The sequence below is a fragment of the Photinus pyralis genome, unplaced genomic scaffold (genome assembly GCF_008802855.1).
Source record: "Photinus pyralis isolate 1611_PpyrPB1 unplaced genomic scaffold, Ppyr1.3 Ppyr1.4_LG1, whole genome shotgun sequence".
NCBI classification, from domain to species: Eukaryota; Metazoa; Arthropoda; class Insecta; order Coleoptera; family Lampyridae; genus Photinus; species Photinus pyralis.
In genome coordinates this window covers 45,285,061-45,305,795 of record NW_022170249.1, presented here as the reverse complement: position 1 = coordinate 45,305,795, position 20,735 = coordinate 45,285,061, and the positions used below count along the sequence as shown (strand labels likewise).

Below are 20,735 nucleotides of genomic sequence, written 5' to 3'. Positions count from 1 at the left end.
GTAAAAAAACTTACCGTTTCGAGCGTGTCTAATAGTTTAATACGGTTTTCAAAAAATTGATATTTTGGTTGTAAGGAAAGCGAACAGGGCAATGATTGAAACTCGACGGTAGAGTGAAGTTGCAATATTTGTAGGCACGAAGTTCAAATTTTACACTGCTGCAAGGTAATATCTTTTCATTTAAGATTGATTAATTAAATTGAATGCATAATAGATTGCGTAATTTAAGGACACGACTTAATTACGCGCGGCCGTTGTTTTATTTAAATCTAGCGTTTGCGAAATTATTCTCCAAATAACGGTAATTACTTATTATTAATTAAAATGAAGCCGTGCGGAATTACGCTTCCGGCTAACGTCAATTATTTAGTTAACGTAAATGATATTAAATTCAGCTGAATGGATTAATTATTCCCTTCTGCTTGCCTCTTTTGTATTTTACTTGAGATTTCAATTTTAACACTCCATTAATACAAATTAATGTAAATTTGTACTAGTTTTAGTGGTTGCGAAACTTACGGTAGCTTGGTAAGTAATAAACCGATACAACGAAATATCGAAGGAACCTCAGTATAGAAGTTTCAGAAATTATATGTTACAATTCTTAAATTGATTAAACATTGTTGTGTAAACGTCATGTAGACATTATTTCCGTCTAAACGTCAATAATAATGACAGAGAACACCCTGTATACGAGAATATTTCAATTTATTAAGTAAATCCGGAGGGGATTATTTGCGAAATGAGCACAGAGTTGATTCGTTTCATTTAAATTTGTTTTTTTCATTTTAAAAATTTTGTAATACGTAAATCTGGTTTAAATGTTATCACTTTTGTAATTTATTCTATTTAACGCACGTATAATCACTGTTAAGATATAACGAAGACGCATGTGCGCATTAGATTTTGAAGTAGTGGTGGTGGTGACCTTTGACGCGTTCCGTCGTTGAGTGGCGAATTATTTGTAACTTTTTAAAGGAGTTTATTTGATGAACAAGAAAACGAGGCGATTATTAGTGCTATGAAAAAAATGTTACAATACGTCCTTGAAAATTTAAAAGTTTCTACCGTCCGTCATTTAATTCTGTGTTCCAAAGCTAAGTGAAGTTTAGAAGCTGTCAGCGTTTGAGTGAGTTTAGTGCGCCCTATATCGAAAACCTTGTACGATCAAATTATTTCCATTATTTAAAGAAAAACTGTAAGTAATTTTAGATTTCTTATTTTAATTCTCGACCGTCTGAGTGCGGGATAATATGCCCAAAAAAGCTTTCTTTCCCTCAGGAATTTTAATTTAGTTTGTTTTTGTGGGTTACGGAATGCATTTTTGTCATTGTCATTGGGTCTTTATTCGAATCCAAAGTGTGACCCAGATCGAGTTTTTCTCAGATTTTTTATTCGTGTCCACGATATATTTCAGGTGTTAATCAAAAAGTTCTTTGGAATTTTCGGAAGTTGGAAGGTCACCGAGTCTCATAAATTGAAAAATTTTAAGTTAATATTGGGATTTTTCTTCTAGACAATGCCGAATGTGTACGAGGAGAGATAAAATTAAAAGTTTCAATTGGGATTTGTTTTGAGCTAGGTGTTTTGTGCGTGTTGTAATGATACCATTTCACACAGCAATATCTGATTACGAAGATGGCATGCGATTTTCAGTAGGGGAATTTTTTGCCACTCAGCTCCCATTCGAAAACCAGACTTTTAATCTGACTCATATTCAATAGCACTGATCCTTGAACTCGTGGCGATCGATTGGCGAAGATTTGACGTGGCTGTCTCTTTTCGTTTCCGAGTTAAACGAGAAACAGACGGACAGACATATCAAACCATCACATAAGGGCAATTTTTTTTCTTCTGAAAAATTCCCCTAAAAAGCATTAATGTTTCTTTGTATGGTTATTTATAATGCAATTACAGTTGTAACATAAATCTATCATAAAAATAGATTGGGCAGCTCACTCAACGTTTTATATACGTTATATACGCTAGTTCAAACTTATGTAAAGAGAAAATTGCGGTGTTGCTTTGGTCATTGTTTATATTAAGAGAAATAGATTGCGCATGCACAACTAAACTTTCTTATTTGTGGATTAATTTTTCTCAAATTTTAAGAGATGGAATGACGGAATTAAATGTACATAAAAAATCGTTTGTACATATGTAATATGAATCTTATAAAACCAAAAAGAAATAACGCGTTAAAAAAAATTGATTGCGCATGCGCAGCGAAGTGCTAACTGTCTTATTTGGAGCCGGATTTTTCGAAATTTGAACAGATGACACTTCTTATAAATGGAAATTAAACGCACATTTAGAAAAATTCATTGCTCATGTGCAGATCAAATTTTCTTTCTTGCGGACAGCTGTTTTTTTACCTAAAGATTTTCGTTGCAAAAGCAATTTCTAGATGAAAAATGTCAGAAAATGGATGTACGGGCGTGTGGGCGAGTTTTTCTGAAATTTGATTGAAAAACGAATTTGGTCGGGGGAACTAATTTTTTTGCTTTTACAGAAATCGCTTTGAGCAGTTTATGTTGTGTCTGTACGGAAAAAATTGAGTTAATAGTATGGTACTTACCTGTTTTAACTTGATACTTCAAGGTAACGGAACAATCATGCACGAGTTGCTGCAATGAGACTCCTTCTATTGGAATTTTCAAATCTAGAAGCTTTTGCATCTCCTCGGGGTGATGAAAATCTAAAATCTTCTCGTTGCGATCATTCGTGGCCCGAATGAAATCCATGAGGACGTCGATCACTCTTTGTAGAAAAAGTTTACTGGTTTCATATGCATCTGGATTATGGGGCAATAGGTCTGAAAATAAAAGTGCACATTAGCAAAGTGTACATCGGCATGTAATAATTGAAGTAAATACAAAGCTCCCAAGGGTGAAGCCGGATTTAGTCCTTCTACAACCCTCCGCGTCGCCATCAGTCAAACACTTCAATCCTAAGCTAATCTCTTCACTATTTCCTAATTTCGAGATTTTCCTTACGTATTTATAAAGGTGGAGGTTTTTTTCCTATCGTCTCCTTAAGAGATTGATAGTGTCGGTCGTAATCTGCCTATACGCGGGGTAATCTCTAAATTTATGATAACGTCGATCCCACCGCCTATCTTTTATGCTTAATCGCACCCTGGAGAATAAGTGTGTATTTATTCTCTATTGTGATAAAAACGTAACATTCTTTAGAAAATCCGCCGTCATAAATTTACGTCTTCGCGTAGTTTAAGGTTAAATGTTTAGTAAATCGTCTCCCGAGACTTTTAATTAAACCTAAACCCACCCTCGGTGGTTAAAATTTTGTTACTCTCTAATAGAAAGAGGGGGGATCAGCGACGTTGCATAGGGGTGACTTATAGTCGCGTTAAGAATTAATTACACTACGCAAACACAAAACGTGTGTTTCTACGTAGATAACCAATCTGAATATTGGGACACGGCTTTGGACGGCGCACCATCAGTGAAAAAATCCATGTTGTATGCAAAGCTTTGGCTGGAACGGACTGCACTGAGACAATTTCGCTTTTTGTAATAAAGCTCCCCGGTCTATATCGCAGCCTGTGCCTTTTTAGGAACAGATGTTACCGCTAGTTCACCCTCGATATTTCCTTTTTCTTGCTACCGGAATGCTTGGAATTGAATGTACGTACGTCCCTCGTTTCGAACAATACGTTATTGAAATACTTGTGTCGTGTTTATCATTCCTCCGATTGAAAATTAGAAATTTTACAATAGGATGACTTCTGTTTTATTATTCAACTGTGAAATCGCATCGAAGGGATTGTTTTCCTCTATTTGTAAACTAGATTCATTCGTCGTTCTTAATCCCATCAAAATTTGCTGTGTAGATAACGTGAAAAGTTGTTTCCCTAAACATAGGAACCGAAAATAATATCTTTGCGCTTATTTGCTATGCGGCGTTGTGTTCAACTTTTCATATATTCCTCGAAGATATAGCCTAGAGTTTCCGCGATCGCCACTGAAATTCACATCGTTGGAATTGTGCTATTTTGTGGGCGAGTAGGAACGATCGTGTATGTACAAAATTCGAATTTGAAGTTTAAGGGGCCAGGATTTCAGTTCAAATTCTTGTATAATGAAAAGGTTCGTTTTCTTAGAATCGTACTCCTTTACTAGGGACAAAGGAAAATGAAGATGGGGTAGTAAAATGACTTCTATCGCATTTCAACTTAAGACGAAGATGGGACGTACAAAATGAAATGAAATAGCGCGAAAAACGTAGGTAACTTTTGTATCTTTATGGAGTTAGTTTTGTTGACCAATAGAAAACTGACATTATCATAGAAAAGTTAAAAGTTTGTAAAAACAATTTGAACACATACCTTCGACATCAACCAGTAATAAAAGAAAGTAGCATAACGACAAATATGCGACCTGCGTTTCATACTTCCGCTTATGAGAAAACAGCCCATCTCATTATCTATGAAAAGGGACCAAGTCTTTTTGAATTTTTGTTGCGCTTTCATCTGGATACCGTCTGTAGTATAATTAAAGAGCTGAGGTCCTATCAAAGATTTTTACTTAAACAGACTAATTATCACTTAGATGAATTCTTAAAAAAAATAAGTCTTTTGTGTGTTTTTTATTATATTGTTCCTTATTTATTTATGTCCAAAAATGTTATATATTTTCATGCACATCTTAAACGTTAATGTGTGTTTTACTTATTAATTTGTAACTATTTGACACATTTTGCGTATGTGTTGTTAATGTGTACCTATATATACATATTTACCGAACGTACTGGCAACAAATAATAAATGAAGTGAAAAAAAAATGAAATGAACAATTAAAACATCCTGTGTAATAATATTTGAAATGTGCACAATTAAGTTGTACCAAAGAGTACAACGAAAAGAGCGAAAATCATACGTATATTAACGTGCCGGTATGCGTTCCCCGTTCTCAGATGGCGTTAGTTTGTCCGGGAACACCTAGCTACGACATGCGTTTCCGTAAATTAAGTTACGAAAAATGTACGTAAGTTGTTCACTCTCATACTCGAGAGTTTAATTTAAATTTTCCACCACCGTTACGTTCCTTAGTTCCGGATAAGCACAAAAGTACCCCGTTTTTATAAAACATATAGTTTCTGTAAAAAATGCGTGTGACGATGCATTTCAAAAATTTTGCAACAGATGAACCGAGATGCTTCAAAAGTTCAAACCACGAGTCCACAAAATTGATTCCTGTCTTAAGTCTTATGCCATTGAATAATTATTATTCAATGCTTATACTTTTAACGCATGGGGAGTGCTTGTTTTGTGCACTTTCACTTTCAAAAGGTGTTCACAAAGGCTCTGGAACTACAGACTTGGTATTGGTGTTATTCGATCAGAAATTAAAAATTATTGAATGTTTATCTGGGAGCCATCCCCAAGCGTGCAGGCGGGCGAAGTAACGTGGTGATTTTTCAGTTTTTTCCTACATCTTTTTCTACAATTTTGGTCCGATTGTTTTCTAATTGGTGTCGTCGGAAAAATCTTGTAAACGCGCACAACTCCTGCGTGACGGAATTTTGTTTTTTTCCTTGGGACGAAATTAACCACGGCGAGATTAACCACCTTTGCTAGGCGCGCTTGAAGGGGTAGTCGACTTCGGCCGCCTAAAACATTCTTAAAGCTCTAATCGCGGTCTCGAGCTATAAGAACTGCCCCCAAAACCTTCATACTATTTTGTGAAGGATTTTTGGCGAAACCTTTCATTAGAACACTCTCATCACTCGAAGCGATTATTTGGCCTTCAACGCCGGGCTCTCCGCGCTACTACAGGAACCCCTTACAGAGCAGATATCAGGAGTAAATTAGCTCTTTGGATATACTCACGTTACTATGTTTGTCTATACATATATATGCGTGTCTACTGTATGCTAAGCAACAATCACATTGCTATACTCTAACAAAATCAAATCCATAATTACCGTACCAGGGGTGGTGAACTGGTGAGGCATCAATATATGAGATTGCAATGCAGTAGATATGGGGCCAATTATTACAGTCCTCGTTTTTGAACAAATTACCTCGCAACGTAGTAAGGCTAACATCCAAAACATTCAAAACTAAAATTAAGACATTTTTATAAAAACAAAGTTTTTACGACATTAACGAATTTTTGAATTGCCAATGGTCTTCATCCGATTTCAATGTAAGTTAGTCATTAAATGTTTTTGTCCCTTGTTTTTTATCCTTTTCAGAATTGACGTTTATAAACAAAAAATTTATACCATGAAGGGTAGAATGTGTGTTTACCCCCCCCCCCCCCCACAAAAGTTTTCCTTAGCACCACTAAAGGCATGCGTATACAAAATGTAAGACCAATTATTGGTTGTCGTATAGTTATGCACGTCTTACTATCAAAAACAGCATCTCAGGTTCAAGGTATAGGCTACCTATTGCCAAAAATTCCAGGACTCCCATTCCCCTAGAAGTAATTCACAACGGTAGAAGTAGGTCCGGACGCACGGAAGGACAAAACGCAAACAATAGCACCTTTTTTTTCTTAAAAAATGCAATAAAAACACTATAGGAAGTACAACCTACAACATGCTTAGGATGACAATGAATCCCCTTGCTCGATGCGCAGGGATGATCGTGGTATCGCTGGTTGGAAATTTCATCAATTTTACAATCCTAATTCTTAATGTTCAATTATTGGCTACCTAATTAATTTAGAAACAAAGTTTATTTATTTTTTGTATTGTTTTATTCAATGCTTAACGAAGCCGAAGGTTTCAGTCAAGGCTTATAGTAAATTCAAAAGGTAAGGTACGGGTTTAAAATTGCAGGAAGATAAATAAAATAAAGTGTAATAAGCAATTTAAATCCTTGAATGACGCCCACTTGTAACTCGAAGCGCGCGTGTGTACTCGCATGTTATGAAGCGAGCCTTGTGTAGAGGATTAATAATCTCTGTCAGGGACTTCGTTCGTAAACCAGGTGTCAAATTCTTGACAGAATAGCTTCCTAGCTGAAAGCGCATGCGCAACACGATTTTTGCGCATGCATTTTGTTTGCTTTTATTAGAGGGACCTACCATCCAATTTTCGTTAAAATTGCTCCATAAATAAGAAAGTTGGATGTTGCACATGCGCAACTCGATTTTTTGCGCATGCATTTTGTTTTCTTTTATTAGGAGGACCTACCATCCAAATTTCGTTTTAATTGTTCCATAAATAAGAAAATTGCATTTCTGCGCATGCGCAACACGATTTTTGCGCATGAATTTTGTTTGCTTTTATTAAAGGGACTTACCATAGAAATTTCGTTTAAATTGCTTCAGAAACAAGATCGTTGCGTTTTGCACATATGCAACACAATTTTTTGACTTTGACAATTTTTTTCTCCGTTTTTTGATAATATAACCCGGCCCAATTTTTTGTAGGTTGTACACAGGAAAATAAGGTCTTCCAAATAATAGAATAAAAATTTTAGGTTGCTATTTGAAAAAAAAAGTTCGATGCCGTTACGGCGCTCCAAAATTTTTTTTCAAAAATCCGGCCCGTTATTTTTCTGTTCGGTATGCCTAAAACATATATACAAAATTTCAACAAAATCCGTCGAGCCGTTTTCTCAGAAAATTGCCAACAAACGTACGTACATACAGACGGAAAAAAAATTTGTTCTTTAAAAGTTGCTTAAAATGGTCTAAAACGTCGACATTTGATGAAATTTTGAAATGTTCAAAAAACGGCTATCGCAATAGCTACCTAGCACAAGCTAGGAAGCTAAAAATACAAAAATCACTTGTAGGCAACTAACATTACACTGACACGCAAATTCTCATAGGATTTTCGCTCTTCATGTTATATACTCTTTGGTTGTACCAAAGAGTACAATACTCTTTGGTTGTACTGTTATATCATACAATATGTGTAATAAATTTGTTTCGTAGTATTTGAGTAGGTTCAAAGATTTTGTTTAATTCTTAAAGCTTCAAATTATGTAAATATTTTCAAGAAAATTTGTATACTCAATTACAAACATTTATTTTGCATTTAAGTACGATACGTTATTTACATATTCATGAAATGCTGCGTATTTTATAATACACGGACATACACCAGAAAGTCCTATTTGGTTTTCATTTTCATACCAGGCGTTGGGAACTTCATCCGATTATCCATAAAACAACTCGCTCTGTCTAAACTATAGGCATCCTGTTTCCATTACGTTTAGTAGAACCCCTTCACATTGTTAGGGGCCGTTTGTATCACGATCATTCAACATCAGTTCAATAATCAGTTGACTGACCGAATAAAGAAATTTGATTGATTAAGATTCAAAAATTATTTATTCAATTTTCTTAGTGATGTCGGTTAAGTGAACGTTGTGAATTATCAAAAAACCGTCGAATGTGTTTCAGTGTCTCCAATAACGAATTTACAGATTGATAAAACCTAAAAGAGCTGCATGACGTGGAGAAAACGAAGTGAAACTGATGATGAATGCGAAATATCAATATTATCATTTGAGAAGTACAGCCATTGCTATCAGAAACGGACTAGCCGAATATTGAGGCGTTAAATATGATCGTTTGTATGTCTAATATTTTATTATTATATTCACATTTATGATTGAGAGATAATTAAAAACGTAGATTCTGTGTTAACAAAACAAATGTATAATAAAACAAATATTACAACATGTTTGTTATGCATTTTCAAAGAATAAATGTTTGTTATTGTTTCCTAGGGTATAGTGTAGTGTTCCTTGTGGATAATCCGCCATCGTTTGCTTTCAATTCTAAGATATAGTACTGCTGTTGAAGGTTAGATATACTGTTTTGTATTCTGTAATAAATTGAAACCGAGCTTTCTTGTCAAACAAAACTGTCGTCTCATTCCTTGGGAAGAGTGCTTTAATGTTATCTTAAAGTTCCTATTATACTTTCGGCGCCACATGTTTTTTTAGTTTATCTCCTTAATCAGAAAACGTACAGAGAAATTTGGAATCTTATTTTCTTACTACCAAACAGAGGTCCCGAAACTGAGGTGTCTTGCAATTTTCCGATTAGATATACCTATTTACCTATTATGTAATAGCCCTTCAAAACTTCAAAATTGCAATTTAAAGTTTTAGAGGTAACTAATCGTATCACTTCAGATTACGTCCTTAAGGTGATTGTAAACTACAATCGCACATCTGATTTGAGTTTACTTATCCATAATATTTCATTATCAACTGGGGATAGGTTGCTGGGTATTAAGCTCTATTGGATAACAAAAAAATATTGTATAGAAATCTTTGGGGAGATAGAGGACTTTTTTAATATCGACTTTCTGCTTATCTATCTCTGACGCTGTTCGTCAAAGGTATTTTATCTAACAAGATCTGTTAGATTTAGAATCTACTGTCTGGGCTTGATAGTTAGTTACATCACTGAGTGCGACAATATCCGTAGTACAAATAATTTTGTTTTATCGTCCATTACACCGAAAGAGATAAATCTTCCAAACACGAGGGACAGCGATCAATAAGAACAATATTTTTGGTGGAGGTAAATGTAATAAGCCATAAGTAACGTACAATTGAGATTAACATACAAAAAATTCGAATCACCACAGTCTTGCAGAATCTTGCCTTACTGCATTAGTCTAAACGGTAAAATATCGCAATTGCAAGCACTTCCACCATTGTTGACCGCGCACTGTTGCCTGCACCAAATCTCCCAATCCAACCTTACGTGTAATTTGGGACGGTTGATTTTTGTATGTATTGGCATTGTGCGTGTTTTCATCTTTCCTTGCGTATTACAAGACCGGCATCCAGAAACTCGGTAATCGTACTTTAAGCAAAAACCATTGCAGATTTCGGCATAATTGATCTTCTCCTGTTCATTGGGAGTACTAGTAGGGCAGTCACATAGCGGATGTCCCAGGTCATACCGGCACAATGTCGGGCACATTTCGTGCCTAGTTATGTTGGACGTGGTGAAATTCCGTTCATCCTCTGTAATGATCGGTGATAAATTTTCCGGTATGAGATCTGTGCAAGTTCCTCCGCACGGACGGCCGCCTAATCCGGACGAGCATAGTTCGGTGCAAATTTGAATTTCTTGGTTTCTGGCATACGTTGGTTTCGTATCGTACGTTTGTTTGTCGAAATAAGTTATTCGCCCATCGACGATCACTAATAATGCAAAGAAAGCGACTTTTACGAACATACTGCAATTGAATTAGTGAGAAACTTTGATTAATATTGATTAATCTTACTTGGGTGTGTTCGCTTTTCGCACTTGTGAAAAGTGGTTTGTACTTGGAAGCTAGACGATTGAGTTAATAAGTGCAACTAACCAATTTTAATTCAGTTCTGCCCTTTTTATCATTCTCATACGATAAACGTGCGTAAATTTCATCGTGAACAAATGGTGATAACACTAGATCTATTTAATCAGAATTTAAGCGGCACTCAACAAACGAAATGAGGGGTTTTGGGCTATCTATCACTTTAGATGAGTATGATAGACCTTGCACATTTGCTTTTTATTGCGCTGTAAATTGCTCCACACTTTTTGAAGTACCTATGTCTGTCTCTATGACGAGGTTACTACTTAGATCAGCTACATAATATTATCTTATGGAATAGAGTGGTAAACACTATAAGTCCTTGTACTTAATAAAAAAAAACAACAATAAGTATCTAGATACCTCAATTCTAATACGTTTAGTTTGAAGTTCAAAATGATAAGTATGGTAAATTACACTACGCAATAAGTAGTGTGGGAGGACGTAAATAGTGAACATAGCAACATAATGATACAAAGAAAAGTGAATTTTTGAGATCATGAAGAGATGGAACAGTACATCCAACGAATCATGTTGATAGCTATGATAGTTTTATACTAAATTACAGAAAAATTAAATGTTTCGCCGATAAGTATATCTATATAATTTTGTAATATAGAAATTCCTATTCCCACCGGCCAAGGGGTCCCTGTCCGGAAACTTCAAAAGTTGCACAGCCCGGTCAAACCGTTTGAAATAATCCGTTAGCCGCCGTGTCACGTGCTATTTGAAATCCCACTTCTGAGGCAACTTTTAAATACTAAACTTTTGTTTTAAATCCATTTATTTTACTTTATAAATTCAGTCAAAAGCCTAATTTATTGACAAATATGTAAAGATTAACAACCAATGATAACGATGCGTCATCATAACTACTTAAAATTCAAATTTAACCATTTAACTAGTAAAAAAAACCTACAATTACCATGTCTCCAAACAAAATGTGCCAGATTGTTACAAGGTGACGTATTAAATTGACCCAAGTGTTTGTTAGTACTTCCAGAAAAGTGTGGAATTTTACAATGAAGAGCACTTTTACCTTGCTGTAGCTAAATAATAAGCACTACTCGTTTGTAAAAAAAAGTGTTTTAGACATTAAAAATATACGCTCATAATTGAAAATGTATAATAATATCGTAGTAATCGGCTTAATTTTAGCATAGAAATGTCTCAAATTGAATATAAACTCAATTACTCTTTCTGCAGGCGTTGAATTAAGACCCCATATTGCCACCTACGTACGACAGTGTTAAAACCCACTCGCAGTCGCGCAGAATATGTTAAATTAATTTTGGCTTATCATTCAACCCCAGTGTGTATATACTTATTTGTGAATGCATACATACGCAAACATCCCCTATCCGGCATATTTTCAGTTTTAGATTATACACCTAAATCAAAACGACCCCTCCTATTTTAATCCGTCCCCGAAGTCCACTATTGTTTGAACCTCTTTAGGGGTGAATACATGATTAATTATACTGTTTAAACATCAATTAAAGGATAAAGTGCGGTTACGTCGCACCTGTGTCCACGTTCTAATTAACGATGGATATGTTTTTTTTAGGTAAAGTGTGCGCAGGAGAGAAGGTCTTTTGTACTTTTTCTTGTATTTAACTTGGCAGCTTTGTGATAACGCGCGTTTTCATAATAAAAGATTTTGCTAAGCGGAAGTAATGCCTTTGCAATCTCTTAATGAGTTTGGAAAATTCATTTCTTAGGATGCGTCCGCATTGTTCTTGATTTCTGCTTTTGCGTTTTATAATTATTCACACTCCTCAGAATCAATATAGGTATATGATATAATTGTGCTGGTATCCACACTATTGTGTATCAAGTAGTCAACCATACAATAATTGTTTGATATGATGCGTTGTTGAATGTTTAAAACCATCTCCAGTTTTATTTCAGAAGGTGTCAGATTAATTTGAGAAGATTTCAATTGTGAAACCGCAAAAACTAATTTTTTCGGATAATAAATTGTAAAAATCTAAAATGTGATCTGAATGATTCGTGGTTACCACTCGATGACTTTAAATGACGCAAATGATTGCCTTAACCGCCAAATACTGGAAAAACGGATTCAGGTCAGAGTTATTTTGAGTAAAATATGATCAAATACTCAATTTGGATTCCGGAAAGGATCATCTACTGAGGATGCAATGTGCGCTCTAATGAACGACGTACATAAATCGTTCGATGAAGATAATTACGCACTTGGTATTAAACAGAACATATAAGATGAAGTGGGAAGATAAAAAATGTTCCACTAGAAGAAATCGTAATGCACAAAAATTCTTCCGACTCCAGACACAAAATTCACAGAGCTTTTATTCTCTTAAATTATGGACAAACAACTTAACTATTCACGATGGAACACCTAAAGAAGGTGTTTGTATAAGATGTGGGATGAGAGCGTATCTGGTCGTGGAGGAAACAAAATGGCATGTTGTTTGAAATTATGACTCCCTGGGATAGGCAACAGATGATACGTTTGTGTGATAAAAAACCGTTTTTTTGTAGCATTGAATAAAAATTAATTTTTTATTCAAACATCAGATTTTAAAGAGCTTCATATATTAATAAAAAGAGAGACTGGCAACCATTTTTTGATCTCTCAAACAGTTTACTTGCAAGTTAGGCAAAGTAACCCAGGAATTTTAACTCAGATTTTGAAAAAGATTTTTTCAAAGTAGACTGTAACAAGAAAACTAGACGAAGCCTCTCTATTCCTTCATCAAATTCACCAAATGGAGAAGCTCAAAAACCAATTTCCGACATAAAGTAACCACCTGTAAACACTTTCAAAATTGGCACCAAACTACATGGATTTATTCATTTTAAATCCTAAAAAAATGTTTTTCTTAGTAGCAAACAATGTTAAGTCTTTCAAAACCAAAAATAGTGTTAAAAACTATGTTGAATTTTTCTATTTTATTCGCATATTTTAGTCAAATAATAGTTACCAGGAACTGAGCAATTCGTGCGAGCACAGTTTCATAATTAAATTAAACTTGAAAATAACTCACTAAAAATGTTTTGAAGAATAACGTTTTTGGAATACATGCTGATTCAAATTCGAGGGCCACCATGGGAATCTCGGAAACTGTCAGAGATAGGTTAAGGTAGGTAGTTTAAATTTGGCAGGGTTGCATATTTTGATGTTTAACAAAATGCCGTTTTGAATCTGAAAAAATTCCCACTACTTTCGGAGATATCCTGAAAAAAAAAACGAAATTTTGCAAAATCGTTTTTATTTTGTTAAATAATATTTATTGTCACCAACAGATTAACCAATAAGGGACAATGTTAAGTTGCAATGTACATTCACTAGAGGATAGAAAGAAATATAACATGCTTTAAACAAAATATGATATCAACCAAATAACAAAGATAATTGCAGTAGATTATTCGATAATAATAATAACTAAATGAACATAAGTAAACAGAAGTCTTAAAAATTGAATACTTTCATTGATGAATAAGATGAATTGTAAAATATTTAATACTAGTGTTAAAAAGGTCAACAGAGTTACAAATACTATTATAATAATAACACAACTTATTAATTTGAGGAGTTGAACATAATATTCGTTCGATATTTTGTCAACTTAAACACAGTCCCGTGTCTGAAGTTGAAGGGAGGCACAGAAAATCTTAGTACAGCTAACAGCGATGAGCAGTCGATATTATTATGTACTAAGTTGTATAGGAAAGACATACTAATATGTTTTTTACCGAAGTTTCTTATGGCCACTTTTTCCCTCTACAAGATGCTAGTTTAAATTTTAAGTCTGACGTTTCGTCGCCGGTTAACCATCATCATCTTTGTTTTTTTCATATGGAGGTCATTTTAACTGTTTGTGTCATTAGTAGGTAAGTAAACGTGGAGGTTTATAGGGCTCGGGAGACTCAAGAACAGGCAGATCCTTGTTCCATCAAATTGAGCATAACACTCACGAAATCAAACCACGGCTATCCCTACGTTAGGAGGGTGTCTGGTGGTAGTACAACTTTGACCATCGTTCTGCAACTCTTCTACTCTTCCTGGCAAAAAAAACTCTTGATGAAGTAAATGGTGTTCCAATTGTACACTATCATCCGCTGAAGAACTACTGGCGGTGCGCGAATTGGAGAATTCCATCAATATGTTGTATAGTTAATTTTTGTTTTCAGTGTTAGTGCTGAAGTTTTGCGTGACCTTTCAGTACTTTTCATTGGGCGATTTGGTGGTTTATCTAAATAATGCTCAGACGGACGCTTAAGTTACCTTCCTATGACTACGAATTAAGGTATGTTTCAGGATTTAAAATGCCGATCTGCCAAGTTATGCTACCGCAGAAGATGAAGGTACCAGAATTCGGAAGAAGTTATGACGCCGAACAACACAGAAGAGAAAACCATTAGTGCCAAAGACATCGCTAATGAAACTAAAAGAAATCCAGTATTGTCTAGGGTCTTACAATAATGGACATGGAAAGGATGACTAATCTACATTTTCGGACGAGTTTACACCCTATCTACAAGAACAGCATGAAATAAGTTGTTATCAAGATAACTTTATTTTACGCTAAGTCAAAATGCATTTTTCTAAAGGTATCTACCTCATTTTTAAAAATTCTGACTATTTCACGTAAATTAATGGATCTCTGGTTATAACTTATATATCATTTATAATACACACTTTTGAAATGAATTGTTGCAATTAATGTGCAGCACGGAGTTGGCGTCGCAAGTCGATTTTAGATGTAAATGAAAATGGTTTTTTTCTGAAAATTATCTAAAGTTGTAGAACTATTATGGGTCTACCTAGAATCATAGTATAAAAATTAAATTTTGGCAATAGCTTATTTTGGACTCTTTTCTACGACCTTGATTGCTGAGGCCAAACACGGAAACTTTTATTAAAACCTATTTAGAACTGTACCACTATTCTGGGCACATCAAACATTACTATTTTTTTTAGAAATGAGGTGCTGATTAGCAATTTTTGTAATATCATGGCCTCTAGAATAGTGCGCAAATTACATCCTTTAAGTGGATGATAGCTGCGAGCAAGGATAATGGGTAAGCAAAGGTAACAAAGGTATAGGTATCTGTCCCTTTTTGTTTTTTTGTATAAAAATTGTGGTTCGTTTTCAAATGCTCCTATGGGTACGTACTATACTGTATTACAAATTAGGTTAGTTATGTTATGACTAATCGCATAACAAAGTCAATATGTGATATTTGGGACAGAATGTCTTCCACTAATTATTATTGATTAGGAACTATTAGACATATTGTTCATCTGAGAAGATGAGTGTTTTAGTATATGAGTACATTCTAAATGATGGATGACATACAAATACTTTGGGTTAAACTACGAGTATATAAATCAATATCATTGTACAAAAGGTTGATCCCGTGTCCCTTTTCCCATGTAATCATAATATAAATCGTCGAATTGTCATTATTGAGTAATTGAATGACTTTGAATGTTCAAATCTCTATCCATAAATGTTTCAAATCAGGTAGCCAGGTAGAAATCGTTAAATGTGACACGAAGACCTATACATCTTGAACATTATCGAAACGTTAATAATGGGCAAGGTAGATATAATTGGTTTACTGTTTGGGAATTGTTTACAGCGGAATGACAAAATGGCCGTCAACAAAACATTATTTTCGAAAATTGATCCATTCTAGGGATGCAAAGAGCGCATGCCCAAGTAATTAACATACGGCCCAATTTCTAATTTGTAGATTTTCAGAAATATTTCATTCTTTTAAGTCAAATAGTAGAAGCCTTTGTGAGCGCATTTCAGGAATCCATTGTATTAAACGCCCGAACGCCAAACAATCAACTAACTCCCGAGAGCTTTATTTTATTCATGAAAAACGCACAAGTGCCTTAAAATGGCATATGTATAAAATAACTTACCTGTATATTTGAGATTAGCAATAGATGCACTAAGTTTGTAGTTGGATGTATTTACAGCCATGGCGGGATGCTGGAGCTTCTGGAAGCTGTTCGCGGTCTAAGTTTTCACGAAAATCTCGATGTAAAGGTCACAAATAGGTGACCCAATTTAATATTTGCGCGCGCAAAGTGACGTCAAACCGTAGGAGGCTGATACGAGGGAGGAGCTTTTCCAATTTTCCGGCTGGAAATAAGGGTTGATGTGTTTAAAGTTGTCGGAAAAGAAGGAACAGCTTTCCGGAGTAAAAATTGAAAAATTGTCGAGACGTCGGCGTCGACCAGCAGACTATGGGAATTTTAAATTTGTAGAGGCGACGAGATTAAAACTGTACAATTACTTTCCGATTCATCTTCGATAAATTTTCCTGCGTATGGGATTTTCCATGAACATAAAATTGCTGTTAAATTGGTGTATTGAAAAAGCATAGGTATAATTCATCTCATTACATGTTTACATAAGCCACTTTTTGTGATAAAAGCATGCAACAGAGCACGGTTAAACCTTGATTTTTTAACTAAACAGTAAGTAAAAACGTTAAAATTTGCACTCATTACAACGCCGGTAGTTTATGAAAGTATAATTTTCTGCAATGTTTTGTTATCAAGTGCGTTTGTTAAGTGCACTTATTTCCGATTTCACCTAAAAGGTTTGTTTTAAAAAGTGCAGTTTAACCATTTTTTTACTGGAAGTATCTAGATATAATAGTCATACCTATGTAGAAAGTGATTTTTTGACAATGACGAAACCAGATTACACCAATTCAAACGAATGACAAAATGCTTTCATTACGTGTTACATAACTTTTTTTTGGTGTTTTTGTGGTTTTGTTTATCAGAAAAGACTAACTTGTAAAGGTGGGGATTTTGAATATCAGTCGTGACGTCTAGGAGCTGGGCAAATTACAATGAAGGTTCCTTTTTTTAGTTCTTTCTTATACACTAAATGAAAGCTGTTACCTAACATTGTCATTGTAATTATGGAATAAAGGTAAAGGTGTGGACACTTGGGCAGTTTTGGGCATGGCTTTATTGCTGTTTTGTGCAAAGACACAGACAACATTATACTATGTCTGTGGTAACTGGTAATAGGTACATTTTTCTGAAACTACTTCTAAAACAACTACTTTCGTCTCTAAAAAAGTAATTTTCCTCATTCCAGTGAGGAAAGTAAAAAACAATTGCTACATTAATCTTAATGATGAAATTTAAAATTAAAAATAGGTAATTTTTCAATGTTGATTGTAGTTTCTGAAAAAATTATGTGTAAAGCTGTAGTATAGAAATAATGAAATAACTAATAGGTATATCTGATTACTTTCCCTGCACTATATCACTTTACCGGTCGCATCTGTCACTTTTCCGGCCGCATTTATCAGATTCGTAATGTATAATGTCATCACTGACAGATTGACATTAATCAAAAGTTCTATATCAAAATTTTGAAATTTTATATTAAAAAGGACGAATTCGTGTAAAATTTAATACAAAACTCGTCTGGTTCTTTCTGGCACTAAATGAAAGCTGTTAACATTTTCTTCATTTTTCTACGTTCCAAAATCCAAAAATGACCACCGATTTGTTATTGCACTGTTCCTTACATATTTCCGGTACATTTAATCTTTTCGATAAACATACTGTTTAGCAACATAATTTACCCGAATTCGTCATGCCTACTTTCTGTTAGGAAATTATCCCGCTGGACCTAGTACCCCAACTATTGTGAATCAATTTAAGAATGGTATCCGATTTAGGAGTTATTTAGGAGCTTTTCATATCCCAAGCTTAACATTTTAGAGCTCGCTTAAATAGGAAATTTTAGTTTCCATGACAGAGACAGAGCCTGTCACTTTACCGGCCGCATCGTCACTTTATCGGCCGCACCTGTGACATTGCTAAACGTCTATAATGACTCCTGTCATCATTAACAGATTGACATTAATCAAAAGTTCTATATAAAAATTGAAATGTTATACTCAAATACGATTTGGGGTCAAATTTAATACAAAACTCTGACTCGGGCTCGGAAATTAAAGTACTCGTCCCCAGGGGAGTCGTACTTCAATATTTCCTCGCCAGTAATGTGTCATTTTCCGGACTTTTATGTAAATAACTATTTTGCACTCCTTCGTTCTAAATCGCGTTTTCCCAATCAAACACGAACGTCGGGAACGTCAATTTTACAATTGACTATCTACTTTCGCGCACTAGTGCCTAAAAATTCAACGAAATTATCTATTTAGTGCGGATCATAAACTAATAAGTAGCATGATGGAAGAGTAAAAGAGAAAATATAAATACACTTTACATCATTCCCTGTAGTACACGGGCAAAAATAAGCTTAAACCAGAAGTTTTTAACAATAAATTGACATTTTAAATTTCTACTTTATCGGCATAGAGGACTTGATTTTTTCAATAGAATTATAATGTCGCAAAAATCTCGCGAAAAGGATTTGAATTTATATAAATTCGATTTAACTAATCCGTGCAAAAAATAGAATACATGTTACGTGCGTGAACAGTATTTGCTTGATTCGCGCGAGATGCGTCGCTCGTGCGCGTTGCGCACTCGCGCCGCCAAACTTCGCGCTCATCCTCAAAATAACTGTTCCCGCACTAATAATGTAAATAACTAATTCCATGACAGTGGTAGTGGTAGAAACAACCACTTTCGTCTCTAAAAAAGGTGAAAAAAATGTAATTTTCCTCTCTAGTGAGGATAGTAAAAAACAATTGCATTAATCTTAATGATGACATTTAAAATTAAAACATACTTGTATCTAGATTGCTGTGTGTCAAACTTCATAATTGCATACGGTAATTTTTCAATTTTGATTGTAGTTTTAGAAAAAAATATGTGAAAAAATCTAGTTGTACAAATAATTAAATAATCTGATTACTTTCCTTGCACTATATCGCTTTACCGTCGCATTAATCAAAAGTTCTATATGAAAATTGAAATTTTATATTAAAAAGGACGATTTCGTGTAAAATTTAATACAAAACTCCTCAGTAAAATTATACTACTTCATACTTGACTCGGAAATTAAATCAATGAAGTTCAATTTATCCTCGCCAGTAATGCGCCATTGTCATTTACCTGACTTTTATGTAAATAACGATTTCCTCTACCAGATTTTTAAGTTCATTGCAAACAAATTGTGGAAAGAAGCTGTATCAGGGTTTCTGACAGTAGATGACTAAAAATGGGAGAAACAAAATAGAATACTCATTGGAAAGCACTTTAAAATTGCTTTCTAAAATATTTTAATATCGGTATATTATCAACAACTTATCATTTTTATCACCAACACGTTAGTAAGGGAGGTATTGCATTTGGGTAAAAAATGACTCCCCACTTTTTTGACGGTAATACACGTTTTGAAGCAGCAGAAATCCGAATCAAACAATATCTCTATGATGGGAGTCTGATGGTCTGTCAGTCAGCCCGTTTGTATTCTCATTTCCTGCTAAATGGCCTAAATCAATTGGAACCAAATTTGGTACACATATTCTTAGACATAGGAAGAGCTGTCATCAATTGAGATTAAAGGGCGGATGGCAATACAACTAGTAAAGAACGAAGTTGAGTTAACGCTTATGTGTTCGATTTTCCGTCGTCTGTCTGTTCCATCGAGATCTCGGCCCCTGGGCCCCCTAGAATCTTTAGGTTTTCGCCAATTAATAGCTACTGCTAATGGTTTTCCCATTACTCTTCATTTACAGTTGTGTTATGGGGCAACACCCACGAGTAGGTTTTGAAATTTTTTTTTGTTATTCTAAAAAAAAGCATTAATTGCACAAGATGAAAAGTGCACGATAAAATATTACGAATCACTAAATTCGACTTTAGTTTAGCTCAGGTTTGTTTCTTTTTAGCGCATTTCCACCAAAAAAATGTGCTATTATGGCCACTTTGTCCGTCCGTCTTTCCCTCCATCCGTCCGTCCGTCCGTTCTTTATCTTAAGAGCTATTGTTCTATTTTTTCGCTATTTGGTTCGTTATGGTGTCGAGGCTTGCACCAAGAAAGGAATTTTTTTGCGTTTATTGCTAAAAAAAACCAAAAAACCATTTTGACATGTTCCCTAATTTTACACTTTTGTATTGTTGGTTGTCGTCCGTTTACGATTGTTGCATCTTGCAAATGCGAAATGAATGCAAGTGGAAATGCGTTTTATGTAAATCGTTCGACTACTTTTTTAACTTGTTTATCTTTATCCACAACTAAATGTGGTTTGGATTGTATTATTCTCGGGTTTCCAAATTCTTCTGTCATGACTAATGGCAAATAGTAACCATAATACTCTTTGCTAATGGTTTAATCCGCCAGCTTTTCCGCCGCTTCGTCGTGTGGTGTTTGATACGACTCGGCTTAGGTAGGTACCCAATTCTGGGTTTTTTCTGGGTTTTCTAACCCGCTGGACCTAGCCTCTACCATCATTGTGAATCAATTTAAGAATGGTAT

At 34.8% G+C, this 20,735-nt stretch overlaps 1 protein-coding gene across 1 annotated transcript in view; it reads right to left on the bottom strand.

The window, feature by feature from the left end:
* LOC116159304 (glutamate decarboxylase) overlaps positions 1-16,548 on the bottom strand; it is a 38,714-nt gene extending 22,166 nt beyond the window's left edge. The window contains exons 1-2 of the mRNA XM_031472258.1: positions 16,232-16,548; positions 2,579-2,815 (exon numbers count right to left, since the gene is read on the bottom strand). Of these exons, the coding sequence (XP_031328118.1) occupies positions 2,579-2,815; positions 16,232-16,292 (298 nt within the window). The 5' untranslated portion in view covers positions 16,293-16,548. The remainder of the gene's footprint in view (positions 1-2,578; positions 2,816-16,231) is intronic.
* Positions 16,549-20,735: the final 4,187 nt, after the last annotated feature.